Source organism: Xenopus tropicalis, chromosome 1 (assembly GCF_000004195.4).
Source record: "Xenopus tropicalis strain Nigerian chromosome 1, UCB_Xtro_10.0, whole genome shotgun sequence".
NCBI classification, from domain to species: domain Eukaryota; kingdom Metazoa; phylum Chordata; class Amphibia; order Anura; family Pipidae; genus Xenopus; species Xenopus tropicalis.
Genome location: NC_030677.2, coordinates 48,124,413 through 48,146,588, shown reverse-complemented (window position 1 = coordinate 48,146,588; position 22,176 = coordinate 48,124,413). Strand labels below are relative to the sequence as shown.

At 39.1% G+C, this 22,176-nt stretch overlaps 1 protein-coding gene across 1 annotated transcript in view; it reads right to left on the bottom strand.

Moving 5' to 3' along the window:
• The window catches only part of glra3 (glycine receptor alpha 3), a 79,209-nt gene extending 71,417 nt beyond the window's left edge, over positions 1 to 7,792 (bottom strand). The window contains exon 1 of the mRNA XM_002933325.5: positions 7,532 to 7,792. Within this exon, the coding sequence (XP_002933371.1) occupies positions 7,532 to 7,602 (71 nt within the window). The 5' untranslated portion in view covers positions 7,603 to 7,792. The remainder of the gene's footprint in view (positions 1 to 7,531) is intronic.
• Between the last annotated feature and the right edge of the window lie 14,384 nt (positions 7,793 to 22,176).

The following is a 22,176-nucleotide window of genomic DNA, read 5'->3' as shown; positions in this document are numbered from 1 at the left end:
GCAGAACCAAACAAACATGGATACACATTGTATTTTCTGTTTTCAGGGCTTCCTTGTAAGAGGAAGGTGAAGCAAAAAAGGAGCCTTTGCAAAGAGATCCTATACCATGACTTTGGAGCATGATCTCTAACCTTAGAAAATATCCTGTCAGTTTGTGCTTCCACTACTGTAAATTCTGCTTCAATAAACTCAGCTTCAGTAGCCTGGGAATCTTTCCTTGGCAGCACTGCCATCTTACCCTTTCTTCTCAGTCCTCCCTCGACTTAGACAACCATATTTACAATGTTCAAAAAGCATACAGAAGACATTCAGGGAAATGTAACAATACACAAGACAGAAGACAGAGCTTATAGAACAATCACTCTTTTTTCTCTGAGTGGGTTAAGCATGCCTGGGACATGCCACGTGTGCCACTTAGCGTATAAGAAGTCTTCTAAAGAAGTACCATTATCTAAATGCAGCTCTTTGTACAGATTCAAGAGAGCATGCTAATTATCTATAATTTGTACACACCTTGGTGTCAGTTTTACATACATGACCATATAAGTTAATAAAAGCATTTTGCAGTTTGCAATCAACAGAGTTAAGCGAGCTAAATTATCTAAAGTAATATAAAGGGCTATATTAATTGCGACAGCAATGCAATTGTGCATCTGTGTCTGTACAGCAGCCCTACAGACAATCACTTTAATGCCAATGATACACTTTGTATAGAATCCTTCACCTGACTAATGAAAATCTATATAATTGTTATGCAAATTCCCACAATCGATTCTACTTATAGAATATATATGTAGGGATCCATAGGGTTAACTAGTCCCTATGGCTTTAAACCCTGCAGCTTCCTGGTTTTGTGCTGTTACTGGGCAAAGACCCATGTATCAGTTTTGAGTTCAGATGTGTGATTATTGGTTCACAGGGAGACCACTCCCATGGCACTCTGATATAGTGTTTAGCAGGGGGGTGGGTCTGTCTCTTTGGCTGCCTGTGTTCTGAGAGAGAGGAGCATTGAGCCTGGAGGGAGAAGACTAGGCCTCCAGTAAAGCCATGTGCCCCAGAGTGTGGTCAGCCACTCTGGTGAAGTCGGGGACAGGGACCCCTTGAATGAGGACCAGTTAGATAGCAAGTTTTGTGGAGCACTTTCTAGTAAAGTGAGATAGTGAGGGAAGAGAGCACGAGCAGTTTGGCTCAGAGGAAAGTAGCTGTGGGAGTACCCTTCCAGACAGGCATTGTTGCCTTAGTGTAGGGCCACGGTTTAGACCAAGGAGGCAGGTAGATTGAACCCTGATCCAAAGTTGCCGTGGGGCCTGAGGAGTGGGGTATCCAGCTAGATGTTCCACAGAGCGAGCAACTGAACCGGTGGCACTGATCCTGCCCAGGCTCAAGGGGAGTTGGGAGGAGCGGGTGTGCCCCCTCTCTGTGCTGTCCTCAGAGAAAGCTATGCTAACTGATGTGTGAGTATATTGCATAACCCTGCAAGTTGCTTGTTGATGAAAATAAACCAGTTCTACTGTTAAACTGCAAGAACCTTCTGGCGCCCATTTGTTATTCTGCACTGCACACAGCTACAGTGGGTTGTAGTTGCACTACACCATAGCTCCGTTTGGTTACTTCCACATAGCGAAGGCCCATCCTGAAGGATTGAGTCACGTGTACCCCATGCTCAAGGCCTATCTAGCCGTGCTGTTGGCTTGTTACAGCCAAGAAAGGGTTACATATATATTTATGCTTATCTGTGGACTGCCTGGGCATGACCCATCCATACTTTAGTGTGAAGAGTATTAAGACACGTTTATTACTGAAAGGACATGGTTTCTTATAGTGATCTGTAGTCCTGTAGCCAAAACCTTGATCTGTGTTTGTGTAAGGAAAGGGCATATTAAATCATGCATCATATTTGACACCTCCTACTCTCTTATTTTTGTTCAGGACTGAAATGGTAGTGGGAATTAAGGCACGTAGAATTGCCCCGACATGCAGTTCTGGACGATGGTAAAACAAATTCTATCTGTATTCTACTATTGCATTATATGGGCAGAAAAACATAAACAAGGGCACTAAACTACAGTGGCCAGGTCCCTTTCTCAAATCATTAGAAAAGGGGTAATCTCTTAGCAATAGATGCCCTGATTCTAAGGGCAGAAGCACATAAGGAAATTAGTCACCTGCAGTACAATCTTGGCTACCACAAGTCACTAATCTCCCTGAATATGTGGCATTTCATTTTCTGAAGTTGCCCAAAATTTCCTGCGCAGGATAGGACAGGTTTAAAGGGCCCTGGAGGCCAAATAGTTAGATCAATCTGATATCGCCTGCCTCAGTCTCAGGATTTATTCAGTGTTGCCATTTGGGCCTGACTTACCAATTGTATTGAAATCTACCTCTCTCCCCTACCCTGGAGCTTGTGTTCTAAGCCCGCAGGTTGTCAGTACAGTGTAACTGATGTGTTGTTATTAAACACCCATATTAGTAAATCAGCCCCAATGTGTTTTTTTTTGTCAAATGATTGGTAGTTAAACGGTTTCCCTCATTTACATTTGCACAATTCAATTTGTATCTTGCACCATATTGAAAACAAGTGCCAAGAAGCTATGAATATAAAGGGACAGTATAGCTCTCATGTGCAACCTGAGCTTAATGAACAGGGCTTGTGCTTAACATATTTTGTCTATTATTTCAAATACAAAATACTCCACATTTGGCTCTTTTGCGGTAGATACTTAGATTACCAGTGCACAGATAATCTCCCAGCATAGAGGATTTCTTTTTATCTGTAAATTAAAACAGTCACAACAAAGGAAGGGGGGTTGTTTATACGGAGCTCAGTGTCTTTAGTTAAATTAACTCAGCTAAATAATAGTAAGATAAGTAGGTATAAAAGCAACATGCTGTTCCCTTACTGCTTTATAATAAAACTGAACAATATACATTTTAATTAAAAGAATATGGCAGCAAGGCAGAATGTATTCAACATGTATTATTTATTTTTTCCGTGTTGTAAAAAGATTTATATAGATGTATGCTGACCCTTTAATGTCTGCTGCAAGCAAGGTCACCTTGCATCCTCTGGCACTCCTCACTAGTGAGCCCTCATTCTAGTGAACCTATAGGTACATAGAAATACACACAAACATACAGTACACACATACAGGGGTAGATTTAACAACAAATTAAAGCGCTGATCTTCTTATTTAGGCAAGCTTTTGATTCACAAGGGTAATGTTCTTAATCACTGCCACTGAGCTATAGAACGACATGGGAAATAATGAATTTCACTGTTTTTAATAGTTCACTCAGTTTCTAAGTTCCTCATAGGAGGAAATGCTGGGTAAATGTTGCAATTCATTAAAACACTTTCATGTCATGAAAGTGTTAACAAATGTGCTAAAACCTGAAGTGCTGAGAGAATCCATTAGGATTCTCCAGGTCAACTTTTCATAAATCTGCCTCTTTAGTATGGATTTTTTTCCTCCAATTTGTTTAAATCATCCCTGCCCCAACACTGCTGAACAATTGTCTACCTCACCCCACGCAACTGTCAGTTAATGGCTGGAATGCTGCAGGATTCTGGACATATACAGTATATTTGTGTAAAGACTGACTTATGTTTGTTCCCATGTTTGTTATTTCGGGAACAAACGTGAGTCAGGTTTGTCCTGTAGTAAATATTTTAAATAATATGTGTATGTAAGGTGACAAAAAAACTGTTTCCCCCATATGTAATCAAAGGCACTAAATTTGCTGAAGAGCAGAAACATAGAAACCATTGAGATGTCTGCTTTTAAACAGGTGACCAGTAAATGCTACCTGCTGATTGGTTACTATGGGTTACTGCTCCTCAGCAAACTTAGCACCTTTTATTACATAACCCCCTTTGTGTGACACATGGAAAGAACCACTTTATACATTTTGGTCTCAACAGTATCCTTTGCCTATTGAGGTTACTGCCCATTCCTGGGGTGCAAATGGGACATACCTGTAGTTGATTTAGTTAGCCTAGTGTGGAAATGAATAAGTTTAGGTATATTTTGTGTCTGACTTACCAATTGCGTTGAAATCTACCTCTCTGCCTTACCCTGAGGTTGTAAGTACATTACAGTGTTAAATGGCTCTGACATTCAGCCAGTAATGAATTTGCTAGGTGCACATTTATGCCAGTAAGAATACAACTCCAGATATGATGCTGTAAAGCCATGACACTTGAAATATATATAGCTTCATGTTTGTCTTAATGTGTTTGTTGTATCTGTCCAACTTTAGTGGCAGCTACCCGCAGTAAGGCAATATCTGTAATTTTGTTGGAGTAGCACCTGTTTCTAATGCACACCAGAGCAGTGTGATGGTTAGAAGTGGTGAGGGTGTATCAGTTTGTTGTAATAGAGAGAGGAAAAGAAGGGTGGCACAGGCATATTAACTGGAGGCGCAAACTGCCATGCCATAAATAGTATAACATTTGCAAAGCATGAGCTCACATGGCATGTAGGCCTCTTGGCTGCTAAGTTGCTCTGAGCCTCAGGCAGCCACAATACAAGACCATTACATACACCACTGCTTTGGTGCCTTGCCTCTTCATTTAACTCTTACTGACACAGCCCTAAGCTGACAGGAAGAGTATAGACAAGCTCAGAATGTGTAACACTATTTCACAGACAGAAAGACTATACAAGGACACGTTGTTCAATAAAGACCTTGGTAGACACACTCTGCAATAGACCTTGCACTGTAGTCACATTATCATATGAGTTCTACGTACAGTTTTACCAAACAGGTTATCAAACAGTCATCAAATACATGAGCTTTCTTTAATTTTTATGAACAGCACTATTGCCTTTCATACATGGGCACAAGTAGATCACAAGCTGTGGCCTTTAGCACCTTACCCCATACTAAGATGGCAGTCGTCATTTATGATAATCCTGGAAGCAAGGGGCACATAATCATTCAACAGCACTTATGTCTGGGGTCTTCATGCTATTTGCATCTAAACCCAACATGAGGAGTGCAGCAGCATTGGGCACAAGGCCCTAGAACAGATGACAAGTACACGGTTCCTTTGCACCCTAACCCTGTACTGACTGATGCACAAGCTAGGGATGGTTAGGGGGTGGGAGGGGAGATGCCCACATGACTCCCAACCTTCTCCTGTCTTTGGAAGGCTTGTATCCCTGCGGGTAATGCAGGTTCTTGTGCTTCAAAACTGAATGCAAGAACCTGCAGCAAAAGGCACAAAATGTTGGGACACTGTGTCTGTTTTTTGCACTTTGCCCTACCATCAGTAAATGACTCTTGAAAGGAATTCACAAAGTAGCATTAACACAAATTTGGCATAAAATGTTCGCTTACACCAGAAAATCATCAATGACAACTTCACAAAAACATAAATATGCATTTCTACGCCAACATATTTTTCTTTCATCAACAAGTTGAAGTAATCAATTTTGCCAGTTTATCCCCATCTTTCTGAATTTGACATTATTAATGCTTATGCCAGCAAAACTTTGTTTATAAAAAAGTTACACCAGTTTCAACTTTGAGCAAGCTGTACTGCAGTTTAGTATGGAGAAATCTTGTACTACAAATGACTAAAGGGCATTCTAGAATGACAATTTAATTAGAAAGTGTACTCACAAAACACATTAAAGCTTTTGTGAATAATATTTACTTACAATTTTAGTTTACTCGTGTTTTTTTAATCCCCCCCCCCCATGTGTTTTCTGGCTTAATTAGTGTAGCTGAACTGATTTTAGCAGCTGCACACATTTATCCGAGTATTTTCTGCTTGTAGTTTACAGTTAAATGAGTGAGATGTAGTGCAGTGCATACATGGTTAAGTACATGAATACCATTAGATAGTGAAATGAGTACAAGCTGTGTTCTAGATGTTTAATAATGGCATAGTATGTTCTGCATGCATTCTAATCTATCACAAATGCACCTGTAGCCTGAAACAGAACATGCCTTCAGTAATCCAACATTTCATTTTTAAGAACTCCAACACAGGAAACCCAGAGAAACTCATTCTTTTGCCTGTGCAGCCATCTCTGCTTATAAAGATAATACTGGAACTGGCCCTGTGGCTAAATTAAAGAATTATGAGCTGGAAAGTGTGCCTTTATACTGCGAGCTCTTCATGACCTTGACCAATCTGTATTGCCTTCTTACTTCTGCTCCAGAATTAGATTATTGAAGCCACTGGGGCATCGATTCATTGCTCATTATATATTCATGAGCATGATCCAATAGTGTTATCAAAATACATAAAATAAAAGAGTCACTTGAAAAGATATAAATGTAAGGAAATTAATACTCTTTTTTCATTAAGAGTGCGTAATATAAATATATTATTATCTATTGGAGCAGCCATGCAGCATACAAATGAGTCCAAGCAACTGATTGCTTATTTATAATTGCACAGTAGAGTAAGTAAGTAAGTAAGCAGACAGAACCAACACATAAATCCGCAAAAAACCCAACTACAAATAAAAGACCAACAATACACAGAAAAAGGCATAAATCACGAATAAATTTCCTATTGACTTCTATTGATCCCTTACAATTTGAATTCTTTACACATTAGTTAAATTTGAGTGACCTTATGTAATTAGTTATCTTGGAAAAATGTTTAACTAAGTGCTCTGCTAATCGAGAGTGGTCTAGATATTGATTGAACCCCCCTATATGCATCAAGCGTTACTTCCTGAATGAAAACGAGTTCTTTGCATCAACACACACATATTCACAAAACAGCCAATAAGTGAAAAAAATCCCTTCCTCCATATATCTGTACATAAGTACAAGAGTGCTCCAGCTGCTGCTGAACTACAACTCTCATGACCCCCTTTCCACACGTTTCAAAATCTGCAAGTCTCAAGTTGCAGTTGAACTACACATCTCAGAATCTCATTAAAATCTTAAGGCTTTGGATGAGATTCTGTAGTTCACACACATCTAGAGGGCTGCTGGTTGCACATTCATCTATTAACCCATTATATACTGACATTTAAGATCCATGTAGCATTTTGCCTTTCCTGCAACAACCTGCTCTTTATTGCTTAAATCATTTTCATGTTGTCTTCGCCGACTTCCGTTAATGAAGATTATTAATCAACGAAAATAATTAAACTGGCCCGGGTTCATTACATGAAAAGGTCAGTGTATCACTATGATAGATTCCAAATTTTCAGATTTCTCAGGAGGTTAACTTTTCCTTGCATTTATTGTTCCGGTCCATGTAGTGTTGCCAGTATGATACATTTAAATCAGGCAGAATGTGGGCTGCACATGGTATATACCCAGAGCCTGCATTAAACTCTGACTGAATCTATGTTTCAAGATTTATTTATAAAGTAAGGGAAAAACAAGCAGGCTCTAAATTGTAGTGATTTTTATGTGCAATTTTTAATGAATATAGTTGTTTTAAAATAAAAAAAATCAAAGGGTGCTATATATTTTATAGCCCCAGTGAGCAGAGGCGACCTTAACTGGCTATCACCCAGTGATGCTTCTGAATAAGAAGTTAGAGCCACCATACCTGAGCAGTAGCGCCGCTTCCCAGAAGTAAAATCCAGAGACAGCCGTTAAGATGCACCTGGTCCGGGCCATTGCTGCGCTGCGATGGAATGTGGGGGAGCGAGTAAAAGCATCAAACTGTTGGCCCTAGCCGGCTCCTGGGGAGGAGGGGAATCGCCGTAGACAAACGTGCTGGGATTCAGCACCACAGACAGCTCCGACCATGTGTGTATGTGTGTGTGTTTGTGTGTGTATGTGTGCGTGTGTCCCGTCAGCTCCCGCATCAGCCGGAGTGGTGGGCGTGGCTCAGCGGTGCTCTCGGAAGGCAGAGCTACTGGGTCCTAATGCAGGAAAGGCGGAGAGCAATCTCGATTACGATTATATTGTTAAGGCAAGTCTTGGGTTTTAAATAACTGGTGAATTCCTTTATCTAGGCATTATAGCTATTTATTGGCTTAACTCTCACATGCAATGATGAAGCACCATAAATGAAGCGCTTTTTTCTCCTTATTATAAGACTAGTATGGGATCCATTAGCTGGAGTGCTCGGGATCTGTGTATGGGGAATTCCAATAATTGATAGCAGCATTACTAAAAAAAAATGTATTTTTGCATCATCATGGATTTATGCAGCTTAGTTACCTTCGAAGTATGTGGTATTGTCTTATTATTACACAGAAAAAGAAAATCATTTAAAAGTAAGAATTGGTTGCTTAACTAGGACTCTGTGGAAAGTGATGTTTATAATAACTGCCCCAATGTAAACTCCCCCATTGGCAAGTACTTTATTATTTAATTACTTAACAGGGTGGCTGTGCACTTATAGGCTGTCAGTTTAAGTATCTAAGGACCAATAAGATGCTTCTTATAAGGACAGTGGGCAAAACCCTGTATTTATACACAGCCAGTTCCAGTGAGTGCAGGAGGAGGGCTGGGCATGGGCGCTGGGATGTCACATGTGACTGTAACACTGTAACACATAGAGATTCCATGAGAAGAGCAGCAGTTCAATCACTTGTACTTACTAACATCTGCCTTGCCTTAGCCCAAAGGGCACATCCTTCTTCCCAGTGACTGATCCCAGCTGTGCAGAGATGCAGCAATTTTCATCATCAGCCACTCATATACAGCACATTGTACATAGATATAGGCTGTGCCTTTTTACATGTAAACACATGCTTAAGATCTGTACTATGAAAATATAAATACCTCTAAATACCTACTAAGAAACATCCATTGCACTCAATTTGTGCAAAGAAAACCTTGGCTGCCATAGGAAAAAACCTGTCTTTTTTATTTTAAATAGATGTAATTTATTCTGATATATCTTAGTCACTGCTTATATCTCTCATTTTTCCAAAATACAGATTATCCCACAGCAATTGTTTAAGACATTAAATGCATTTCCTGCCATCCCCCACTTTTATGCACAGCATAAGAAAAGTCTTGTATTGTTAATCCTTTATTGAATTACAGGTTAATTGATTAAATAACAGCATTCTCCGCCATTATATACTCTAATCCTATAATCTCAATTATTTTTCTTGTGACCTTATACAGTGGTGTGAAAAACTATTTGCCCCCTTCCTGATTTCTTATTCTTTTGCATGTTTGTCACACTTAAATGTTTCTGCTCATCAAAAACCGTTAACTATTAGTCAAAGATAACACAAGTAAACACAAAATGCAGTTTTTAAATGAGGGTTTTTATTATTTAGGGAGAAAAAAAATCCAAACCTACATGGCCCTGTGTGAAAAAGTAATTGCCCCCTGAACCTAATAACTGGTTGGGCCACCCTTAGCAGCAATAACTGCAATCAAGCATTTGCGATAACTTGCAACGAGCCTTTTACAGCGCTCTGGAGGAATTTTGGCCCACTCATCTTTGCAGAATTGTTGTAATTCAGCTTTATTTGAGGGTTTTCTAGCATGAACCGCCTTTTTAAGGTCATGCCACAACATCTCAATAGGATTCAGGTCAGGACTTTGACTAGGCCACTCCAAAGTCTTCATTTTGTTTTTCTTTAGCCATTCAGAGGTGGATTTGCTGGTGTGTTTTAGGTCATTGTCCTCCTGCAGCACCCAAGATCGCTTCAGCTTGAGTTGACGAACAGATTGCCGGACATTCTCCTTCAGGATTTTTGGTAGACAGTAGATTTCATGGTTCCATCTATCACAGCAAGCCTTCCAGGTCCTGAAGCAGCAAAACAACCCCAGACCATCACACTACCACCACCATATTTTATGATGTTCTTTTTCTGAAATGCTGTGTTACTTTTACGGCAGATGTAACGGGACACGCACCTTCCAAAAAGTTCAACTTTTGTCTCCACAAGGTATTTTCCCAAAAGTCTTGGCAATCATTGAGATGTTTTTTAGCAAAATTGAGACGTGAATGTTCTTTTTGCTTAAAAGTGGTTTGCGCCTTGGAAATCTGCCATGCAGGCCGTTTTTGCCCAGTCTCTTTCTTATGGTGGAGTCGTGAACACTGACCTTAATTGAGGCAAGTGAGGCCTGCAGTTCTTTAGATGTTGTCCTGTGGTCTTTTGTGGCCTCTCGGATGAGTTGTCTCTGCGTTCTTGGGGTAATTTTGGTCGGCCGGCCACTCCTGGGAAGGTTCACCACTGTTCCATGTTTTTGCCATTTGTGGATAATGGCTCTCACTGTGGTTCGCTGGAGTCCCAAAGCTTTAGAAATGGCTTTATAACCTTTACCAGACTGATAGATCTCAATTACTTTTGTTCTCATTTGTTCCTGAATTTCTTTGGATCTTGGCATGATGTCTAGCTTTTGAGGTGCTTTTGGTCTACTTCTCTGTGTCAGGTAGCTCCTATTTAAGTGATTTCTTGATTGAAACAGGTGTGGCAGTAATCAGGCCTGGGGGTGACTACAGAAATTGAACTCAGGTGTGATAAACCACAGTTAAGTTATTTTTTAACAAGGGGGGCAATCACTTTTTCACACAGGGCCATGTAGATTTGGAGTTTTTTTTCTCCCTTAATAATGTAAACCTTCATTTAAAAACTGCATTTTGTGTTCAATTATGTTATCTTTGACTAATAGTTAACGGTTTTTGATGAGCAGAAACATTTTGTGTGACAAACATGCAAAAGAATAAGAAATCAGGAAGGGGGCAAATAGTTTTTCACACCACTGTACCTGCCATGCTGCGCAACCTGACACTCCCAAAATCCATCAGCGCAGACACCACTTTTGTAGCCAGTCTAAATCTCAGAAAATTGCCAGCAGTCTGATCGAGATGATTATTTTACCGACCTTGGCTCTGATATGTTAATCATCTTGTATGATTGCTTTCTGAGCACATGGCACACCTAACAGGTTAAAAGCAGCATGCTAACTATATAGATCTGTCATTTACTGAATACATTTATTTTAAGTAAACCTTATTAATAGAGGTCTTATATGATTTAAAGGCAAACTAAACCCTAACACTGAATATAGCTAAAAATGGCATATTTTGTATCCCATACTTCTTGTACCAGCCTAAAGGTTCAGCATCTCTGTAACATTAATGATCCAGGCCTTCAGACTTGACTTGTCACATGAGCTCCCCATTCTTGATTCTGTTAGGAGTCAGCCTTGTATAGTGACATTTATATTCTATATATACAGTATATTGTGAGTCAGTCCCTAAGCTCAGTAAGTGACAGCAGCACAGAGCATGTGCAGGGAATCAGCAGAAAAGAAGATGGGGAGCTACGGGGGCATCTTTGGAGGCACAGATCTTCCCTACTATAGGGCTGTGGTTGCCGTGGGCTGGTACAGAAACAACATATCTACACTATTCCTTTAGTTAGGCTTCAGTTCTCCTTCAAATGCTAGGGCCAGGTGTCTGCGGCTGCAGCAATCTCTTATAGATACACCTGCTCAATCTAGTTAAAGTGGTGCCAGTGGATTACTAATTTGTCTGTCATGTTGGAGTTCCATACCATAAGCAAATGTATATGAATATTGCACTATTTAATCAATGAACACCAGGAAATACATAAACTTAGTGGCAGAAGCTAGACCAGTACAGGGTTATCTTTGTAAGTTTATGCCAAGAGACCCTTGTGTACCGGACTGGACTTGGTGAAGACACTGGACCATATTGCAAGTGTACAAGCTACATGTTCTCTCTATTCACGTGTTTGCTCAAAAAGGCTTCACTGGCCATTTTTGGGCATTAGTCTCAGGTTGAGGCCTATTCTGATGCTTCCCATTGCAGTCAAGAACAAATTTACACATTTTAATCAAATACACATTTAGTATAATGAACACATGCAAATATAGCATATACATTTCTTAATGGAGTAAAGAAGCATGTTTATGGAATGATAAAATGAGGTTGACATCAAATAAATGTATTCAGTAAATGAGAGATATCTATAGTTAACATGCTGATTTTTCAAAGAACATACTTGTAAGGTGTGCCCCGAAAACAATCATATAAGATGATTAACATATCAGAGCCAAGGTCAATAAAATAATCGCCTCATTCAGGCTGCCAGTAATTCTCTAAGACTAAAGGTGGCCATACACGAGCAGATCCGCTCGCTTGGCGATGTCGCCAAGCGAGCGGATCTTCCCCCGATATCCCCACCTACGGGTGGGCAATATCGGGGACCATTTAGGTAAAAAAAATAATAATCCGATCGTTTGGCCCTGGGGCCAGACGATCGGATTATGTGGGCGGCAATGGGGCAGTCGGATCGGGGACCGCATCAACGAGCCGATGCGGTCCCCGATCCGACCAGATTTTCTAACCTGGCCGATCGAGATCTGGCCAATTTCAGGCCAGATATCGGTCGGCCAGGCCGCTCTGCTCTCCCCATACACGGGCCGATTAGCTGCCGAATCGGTCCAAGGGACCGATATCGGCAGCTATAGTCGGCCCGTGTATGGCCACCTTTAGACTGTGCACAAAAATGGGGTCTGTGCTGATGGATTTTGACAATTATAAGGTCACAAGAAGAATAATTGAGATTAAAGATTTAGAATATGTAATAGCACAGAATGCTGTTATTTAATTATTTTATCTGTGAAAGATCCACTCATTTTGTGAGGTTACCAAACATGGGGATCTTTCCTCATCTGCCTGGGCGGGCGGTATCAGATTGATCCGATTGTTTAGACCTTGGGCCAGACAACTGGATCACATTGACAGGATTTAGGTCATCATGGAGCAGACCACATGAATGAGTAAATGCGCTCCTCATCCTGCCAGTATTTTTAAACCTGCCTGATCTACATTTGGCCAATATTTGGTCAGATAGGCCAGTTGGAGGGCTCCATACATGGGCCAATAAGCCGCCAATTCCTTAACTCAATAAATGATTAACAATATAAGGCTTTTCTTATGATCAGGCCTGGACTGTTCAAACTGGGCCCTGGCATTTCAAGTACATAGAGGCCCAAACTGTCCCCCCCCAGTCCCCTGTATAGTGACTGTCTGTGGCATCTTACAGCAGCCCCTCTGGCATTTGCCAGTCTGGGCCTGCTTATGAACTACTTTAAAGCGGGGGATAAGCAAGAAATGGATTGTCCTAAACAGTTGCTTTGGGGCAATCTGTATATTGGAAAGGGTATTGCTGATTTAAACAGTGACTTGCGTATGTCAGAATAAACTGAGTCTATTTCAAATAAATGGTAAACAAGAGAGATATTTCATTTTCTTTTGGAAGCCCATTTTTAGACATTACAGCTGTCTATTTTATTTACCACATCACTGCTTTTTCAAACATAAACCCAGCCAATCTTTTGCTTCTGTTGTATCTTGGTAGCAATGCAGGAGGCATGCAGAATATATGTAAAATACATGGTGCAAGGAGTGAGGGGGGAAAGGGTTCAGAGGAAGGCCAACAGCTTACTAGAATTTTCAACAGGATTCACTAGGGTAAGATAATGGTCTTTGTTTTCAACAAAGGTCACAACAGAGGTTAATGAATAGTAGTTGTTAGTAGCTCATCACGGGACAGGATAAAATAACGTTTGGCATGACAAAGTAATATTGATCCTCAGCAAGTGGGAAGGGGGTGAAGCAGCAGGCACAGTCTGGCAGAGTGTGTTAGAATGTTAATCCTAATTCAATCACTGTGACACGGCACAGCAAGGGTTCATTATTAGGCATGATGTGGGGAAGCTTATATGGAACAAATATATGATGGATTACATAGAACTTAGCAGCGGGACATCTAAAAGACCCAAATGATGTGATTGCTATAAAGGGCAAATACTTTGAGCTTAATAGGAGCTGTTTAATTACACTGTACAATAAAGCAGTAAATGTTAAACAAAGAGTTCTTTGTCTGCAAGTACCAAAAATCTTTCAGAGTGAGAGTAAGTCAAACGCAGAAGGATAAAAAAAATCCAAAAGCTGAGCTTTAAGGATTTTTTTAAGGGAGTGGGGCATCTTTTAAGCTCTGTTTACCTGTAATAGTATGTAACTATACAGGATACTAATTAAGAGACCTTTAGTGGCTGGAACTGAAGTTGTGTAAAGTGCTGCTAGCAGGACTTTTTAAGAATGCATATGTTGGGCAGAAGCATTTGGTATATACAGTATGCCGCTGTTTATATTTGGGAGCATATCTGGAAAAAGAATATACATAAATTCCAGCATCACAGTAGTCAGGAAAATGATGTTTGAGTTTTGGAAATATACTAATCTCGTTTTTCTTTGTAGGGAATAGCTGCTGAACAATATCTGCTTTCCACAGACACTAGCTAACTGACTGGAGAATGTATACCTTTGGGCATTATTTTAAAGAGCTAATGAACATTTCCTTTCACCTGCTTTTCTCTGGCAATGTTGTAACATAGGAAACTGCCAGCATCATGCTGAGAATGATTCCAATTCATTTCTAAAATGACTCTAATAGCAAACAAGCTGAAAAACCTCACCAGCTGTTTGTACCTTTCTCTCTTGTCTACAGTGTCCATATAAATTAAGAAATGAGTCAGTCACGGCTACTTGTCATATGTCTAGCCAAAAAGGGATGCTTGCCTTTTTGTTGTATATAAAAGAAAAAGATAGATAAGAAGCATTTTTAATGCATACATCTCAGCATCTCAGTGCTGTTCCACACAGACAACTCTATAAGGAATACATACACATCAAACCAAAACAATATAACTTTATTTCTAGGGTTAAGTAATTGCATCTACCACCTGAAATCATACCTTGTGATAGTAGTGATGCCCTTGACAGCAGCAGAGACTAGCAAATAGATTAATGACGTCAAAGAGTACACAGGAATACACAAGTCCAAAGCTTACGCGCTGGCCCTCTTAACCCACAAGAGATTAGAGATGTGCCAGTTTCAGTACCAAATATAATATAACATATCCAGTAAAACTAACTGGCAAAATGTCAACTAGAAATCTCTGGATTCTTCTATAAAATGTCTGAAAAATGGCAGGCAGGAACTACAATGTAGGAAATCATTATATGGTCTTATGCGTCAGAAGATGGCAGGTTGGCTGGTTCTTATTAGGAAACATGTCCATCTAATTTCCCTGGCTTTTGTAAAAAAAAATTGCATTTGCCTGCTGTTTTTCTTTCTTCTTTAAATAAAAAAATGCAATAGTACCAATAAATAGTGATGGGCAGAATAATTCACCAGGCATGGATTTGTGGCATATTTCCATGTTTCACCATTAGCGAATTGTTTCGTGAAATGGGCGTCAAAATTTCCTGTGCAACAAAAAATTGGTGCCAGCGTCAAAGAAAATTGGCGCGCATGTAAAAAAATGACGCATGCATAATTTTTATTGACACTTGCGTCAAAAAAATGCCACACACGACAATTTTAGTTTTTATGCACAACATTTTTCGCTGAAGCAAAACAGGACAGATTTGCTCATCACTAACAGTAAAATGATATCAGGGAACTTGAACACATGCAATGCTTTACTGTTTCCAACATATGTAATAATTTGGCTTACATAAACAATGAAATAACACAATAGTACCTAAGAGATGCCTTAAAGCTTGTTTATGTCCGCAAGAACAGTTGCGGTCCCTGCAATTTCCATGCAGTCACTCATGTGTAATACCACATTCATTAAAGGTACTTGCATCACACCTTGCACTTCACTATACAGTAGCTGCGTTCCATTTAGAGTGGAGCACTGCTGCGGAACCCTGTAGCTACCTCCAGCTTCTGATCAGGTAGCAGCTCCAGGGTTCCCTCAATGCCCTGTGTCAATTGGTGCAGCACACTTGTGCCAAAAAAATAGGACATGCACACCAAACACTGGAGATTATGCCAATCAACACTGGAAATGACATCCTATTAGTGATAAAGCACACATGCAGTTGCGTCCATTTTCACAAAGCAGACGCAACTGTGGTAGGCACAGTACAATTGTGTCAAGAGAATCTTCCATTTGTGACAACAGAATCCTAGGTAAAAAAAAACCTGCATTGTGGGGAAAAATGGCAATTTGCTCACTGCACTTGCAGACATAAATAAGCCCTCTTATATAACCCTTCAGCAGGAGATTGTAAATATAAGAAGCAAAATTATTCCAATATGGGCTGCCACATCACAGTGTTTCCAGCTACCAGCTCATAGAGAACTGCTCTAGGATTGTTTTGTTTATAATAAAGACATTAGATAGTAAAGTAGATGGATAGATGGATAGATGATGATAGATAGATAGATGCTTCTTGAATTCAACATAATTTGTCAGTAAATGACTCGTCTGTGCTAATCAATAACTGGAATATTTTGTTAGCTTAGATTCTTTCTGTGGCTTCTAGAAACCCATCATATTGGGTTAATTTCTTAATGTATTTAGACTGCCTTAAACTCACATATACAGTTTCAATTCAGTATGCAGACAAAAGGAGAGAGTTACATATCCCCATGTGATATTTATCATGTGACTAGGACTCGCTGGTAAGTGCTGGTAAGACTAAATTTCTAGTTTATATACAGCAGTATAACTGAAATCTCATTTTTGTCGGCCACTTGTGGGCAATATCTCAGCAAAAAAAGTGCTGCAAAGATGTATGAGCTGTTATCCTGAGGCCCTGATTAGAAAAGAGTTGCACTTTAGTTGGACAAAACAGTTGTAAATATATATAGAGAGTAAATAAAGTACTCCCTGTTGTAAAATATAATGATATTATAAGTCACAGAGGAGTTCCATGGCAATATAAAAGCACAAGGCCAAAGGATGAGTGTTTTAAAAAGGTCATGGGACTCCGAGGCTACTTACAGTACATTGTAGTAAGTTAGGTTGAAAAAAGACACATCTCCATAAAGTTTAAGCCTTTATGACTATATATAACTTGCCCAACTGTTAGTTGATCCAGAGGACAGCAAAAACCCATCTGAAGCCTCTCTAATATGCTGTAGAAAGAGAAAAATTATTTCCACAAACCAAAATGGCAATCGGACCAGTCCCTGGATCATCTTGCACTAAGCGCTATCTCCCATAACCCTGTATTCCTTCACTTGCTAAAAAGCCATCCAACCCCTTCCTGAAGTTATTTAATGTATTAGTCAGTACAACTGACAACTGAAAATTCTACAACTTCCCAGCTCTCACTGAAAAAACCTTTCCCGAATATTTAGAGGGAACCTCCTCTCTTCTCATTGGAATGGGTGCTCTTATGTCTGCTGGAAGGACCTACTGGTAAATAATGCTTTACAGAGATTATTATATGATCCCCTTATAAATTAATACATTGTTATCATATCCCCCCTTAAGCGGCTCTTCTCCAGTGAAAACAAACCCAACTTGGTCAGTTTTTGTTTATAATGGAGACTTTCCATACCCTTTACCAGCTTAGTTGCCCTTCTCTGGACCTTCTCTAATTCAATAATGTCCTGTTTGAGCACTGGAGACCAAAACTGTAAAGTGGAAGAATAACCCCCGCAAATCTATGCCCCTTTTTATTGCTTGATACAGCCAAGTTTATTATCTACATTATCTATTTATTATCTACAAGGAGATCCTTCTGTATTATGGATTTTCCTAGTGCAATCCCATTAAGGGTATAAGTGACTTGCATATTTTTACATCCCTGGTGCATGACCTTACATTTATCCACATTAAATCTCATCTGCCGCTTAGCCACCCAGATTGCCAATTTGTCAAGATCCTGCTGCAAGGATGCAACATCCTGGATGGAATTAATTGGGCTGCAGAGTTTTGTGTCATTTGCAAACACTCATACAGTACATTACTTACAATACCCTCCCATAAGTCATTATAGAACAAGTTAAATAAAATTGGACCCGATAAGAACCCTGAGAAACCCCACTATGAACCTTATTCCATTAACCACCACCCTCTTAAACTGATCCCGTAGCCAGTTTCCTATGTGCAAACTTCACTAAGACCACTTCACTAATATCCTTTTAGATATTTTTCAACAGATGTTAATGATAATACACAAGTTTAAATGACTCATTATTTATATATGCATCAGGAAAATGATTCATCAGGGGAACCAAAAGGCTCAAAATAAACCATTTGTTCTTGATTCATGTTTAAGCAGGTGGGGGACTTACCCCTCTTATTGTGATCACCCGTGCATCACCTTCAGGACCACAACCCTCTCATCAGGATAAATGGATGGTGTCTGTGACGAGTAGCGATTATCTTGGGAGATCTGCATCCCTAGTGCAGGGGTGTGAAAAGAAATGTGAGAGGTGCAGCAATACTTTGTATTGGAAGACTTGTTTCAGGTTTATCAAACCACAAGAGTTCCTTTATTTTGTGCATTGTATCATCTTTAATGGTATAATGGTGGTGTGCATCTAGTCTAATTTCCATAGTGGGTGGTGTGCAGATTCTCTGGAAAACAGAGAGACTTCAAGTCTTTAAATTCATCACTTTATAATGAAGCAAGGTGAGGGTGGGGATTGGATCACCCTATAAGCCTAAGGGGGGTAAGGAACTAATCCTTGCAGCACAGGCAGAGTATCATGGTTTCCTTTCAGTCTGTGGAACTGGGTATGTCTCTTAAAATGTATATTTTTGAATGAAAATACATGAAAAAGTGGGTATATTTTCCTTTAATATTACAGGTAAAGAAGAGGATCAAGGTTTTGGCTCAGCTACACAGGAGGTACCCAAAGATGTTCAAAATATGTGTTTATAATATATATATATATATATATATATACATGCACACACACATAGATTTTGGTTGTTTTTAAAAGCCTGTACAGAAAGTAATATCTTTATTTGTGGAAGCTTTGGAAAATTCCAACAAAAAAGGATTATGCGTGTTTCTAATGACAGAAATCTTTGACAATAAATTGCACATTTAATTTCTTTTTCAGATTTGATACATACAAATTTTTTCATATGAGTCTTGCTTTTCCTGGATTTAAATGTGTGTATAAAATATACATATCATGAAAAATAAAGAAAGCTCCTTGACTCTTCTGATTTGTTAAACAGACCCCACGTGTTTGGAAGACAGAATACCCCAGCTGTCAACGCAGAGGCTCCTTTAGGGAGAAGTGACCTAGAGATAATATGTATCAATGAATCGAAATGAAATGAGTGTTTTGTTACTATACTGTATATGCTTCTTTTCTATTTTTAATGTTGTACAGTGTGCATCAGCAGAACATGTACGCAATGTGTCTCACATGTCATTTTTTTTTTTAATTTGCTTTTTTGTTGTGATTTGCAAATGTTCTCTTGCCATTTATTAGGCCCATATGCAACTGATAATACATTTTAGAAAGAATCTAAGGGGGACATTTACTAATGTTTTTTGTGCAAAAATAAGATTTTATCAAAAAATTTATACTGTGACAAATTTAAAGGAAACATATGCCATCTAAAAGCTGCCAAGATCATGTAGAAGTCAATGGCAGTTGTCCTTTTTACAACTGGAGGATCTTTCTTTGCTTTGTGGATTTAGAGGTTTTTGGGGGTTTTTGCAACACTGTAAAAAAGTTTTTTTTGTTTGTGTGTTTTCAATTTTGATGGTTTAAAGTGATACTTTTCAAATTATGAATCTACATAAAAAGTTACCTATAGGTCATGTTGATATTTTTTCACTGTTAGGGCTGACTTTGTATGTATTTGTTCCTAAACCTGACTGTTTTGCCAACCTGACTGTCCCTTCTCAGCCTGTCAGTTATAGCTTCTAATGCTAACAGCCTCCTGCTGCACAAATATGGCTGCCCCCTCATAGGGGAACATGGGGGATCAGATAAGGAATGGAAAAGCATCAGGAAATACTTTTTTGGCAAAATTATAAAGCTCATGCAAAGTCAATGTTATGATAGATGTAACATTTTAAAATGTCTCCTATTTTCACATAAAGATGCAAAGGTAAATCAAATTTTGGTTGGCTGATTTTGCGTCATGCTCATGGTTTTTAAACATTTTAGGTTTAGGTTAGGTTAAGCTTTAGACTTTTACATTCAGGCTTAAGTATTTAACCAAGGCCTTCATTTGCTTATAACTTGAATTTATTAGGTAGTTTTAAAGAGGTCATAGTAACATAGTAAGTTAGATTAAAAAAAAGGTACATCCATCACGTTCAACCATAATGCCTATATGTAACCTGCCTAACTTCTGGTTGATCCAGAGGAAGGCAAAAAACCCCATCAAACCCAGGTCATGGAAGAATCAAGAAAGCAGTTAGGTAAGCAAAGAATAAAAATGAACAAAGTATTGCTGAGAAGGGTAAAACAAATACCAAATGGCCCATTTACATCAACAAATGCAGTGGGCAACTTGTACTTTTACATGCAGTGAGTTACACATAAAACTATTTTCATTAAAGGTATTTCCTCCTCCCTATAGTTACCTATACTTGCTCCTTCCATAAAACTTCTTGTTCCTCCCTATAGTTGTGCTCAACACTACTCAGTGGTGCTGCTCCTATCGATGCAGGGGAACCCTGCAGCCACCACCACCTCTGGACCAGGTGGTAGCTCCAGGGTTCCCTCAGCACCTTGCACCTATAGATGCAGCACACTTGTGATGAAAGCATAGGGTGCACTGGAAATAATGCCAAACAGACTTATAGATATTTGGTGCAATTGCTTTTAATTTGCAAAGAATCACACTCGCAGTTGCTCCCATTTTGGAGAATTGGATGCAACTGAGGAAGGCGTAGCACAGTTGTGCCAAGAAGATAGCCCTTTGAGGTTGCAATGACGACAAATTTTGGGAAGCAAACAATGCATTGTGATGAAAAAACATGGCGATTATGCTCACAGTTGCACTTTGCTCACTGCACTTGTGGACACAAATTATCCTTCAAATTACTTTTGAAAATATAAATAATAAAATGATATAGAAGGAAGTGGGACCTTTGTTATTAAAGGCAGGTAAGTTGGTTGTTGGAAACAGGGGAAGCAGAGGTCTTTCGGTTCATACCAGTGCATAACCTATTTATGGATGATTTCTTTTAATTAGACTCAATTCAATAAATGTGAACTTAGTTGACTGGTTGACTAGATGCTAGAAAATGTTAAGTGTATTATTAATAAAGGACTTAACTTTGTGATTGCTAAACCATCTTACGTAATCTTTGATGTCTCGCTTTATTTAAAAGGGGATCCTGTTCTCCTTAGTACATAGGCCTGTTAGTTTGAAATCTATTTTAGAAAACTGGTCTGAGAAGATAGTAAGAGATATGATATTTGAAACATTTCAAATTACATTTTTATAAGTTTGTCAGTGTGCTATTATGCAGGCTTTTACAATATTTGTGCCCCTGAGGAAGTCCAGACTGGGATGAAACGCATTTGGCTTGGTATCCTGTGAAATGTATAATGAGCGGGCATATTACAATGACATAATGTAAGTGCAATCATTTATTCTTTTAATAAAATAATTTTAATTTACTACACTAGGGAGTGTGCCCTTGCCTTTGTTTTTATTTATAGATTTGATTGGATTTTATCTTCCACTGAAGTTGCAACACCTCTGGTTAACATTCACATTGCAGGACCTTGACTTCTGTATACCGAAGGATGAGTCCAACACTCCAAAAATTACTGAATGTTGGGACTTGTATTCAAGATTTGTAGACTTAGGGGCAGATTCATCAAAGTACGAGTTCGAATCGCGAAATGGGTAAAATTTGGATTAGATACAATAATTTCTGATGATCAGAAATGTCACGAATTTGCTTAAGACAAAATCGTAATAGTCACGATAATATTGTATTGGCAATACATCCGAATGATCATAAATGGCGGGAAAACCTTTCTGACTTTGATAATTCTGTTCATGTTTTGGAAGCCTCCCTTAGGACTCAGTGGCACTCTGCAGCTCCAACCTGGCCCAAGGAAAGTCTCCCATAGGGCTCAATGGCACTCTGCAGCTCCAACCTGGCCCAAGGAAAGTCATGATAACGAAGCTTTAATGAATCCAAAACTTTTGTGCTCGGCGCGAAAAATACGATTTTGCCACATAAATTGTCGCGCAAATTGTCACAAGGTATGAAAAAATTGCGAAAATTAACAAAAAAGTTAGGGAGCCATGTAAGTAAAGTAGTAAAGGAAGTGCAACATTTAAAGTATGAAGAAATTGGGTATGTTTTCTCTGGAAAAGATGTACTTGCCGGGCAACATCATAATTATTTACAAATGTTAGGAAAAAATAATGTTAGAAGACACTATAGTTAGGTGGCAATGGGTATTTTACACATTGAAAAACACAAGCCAC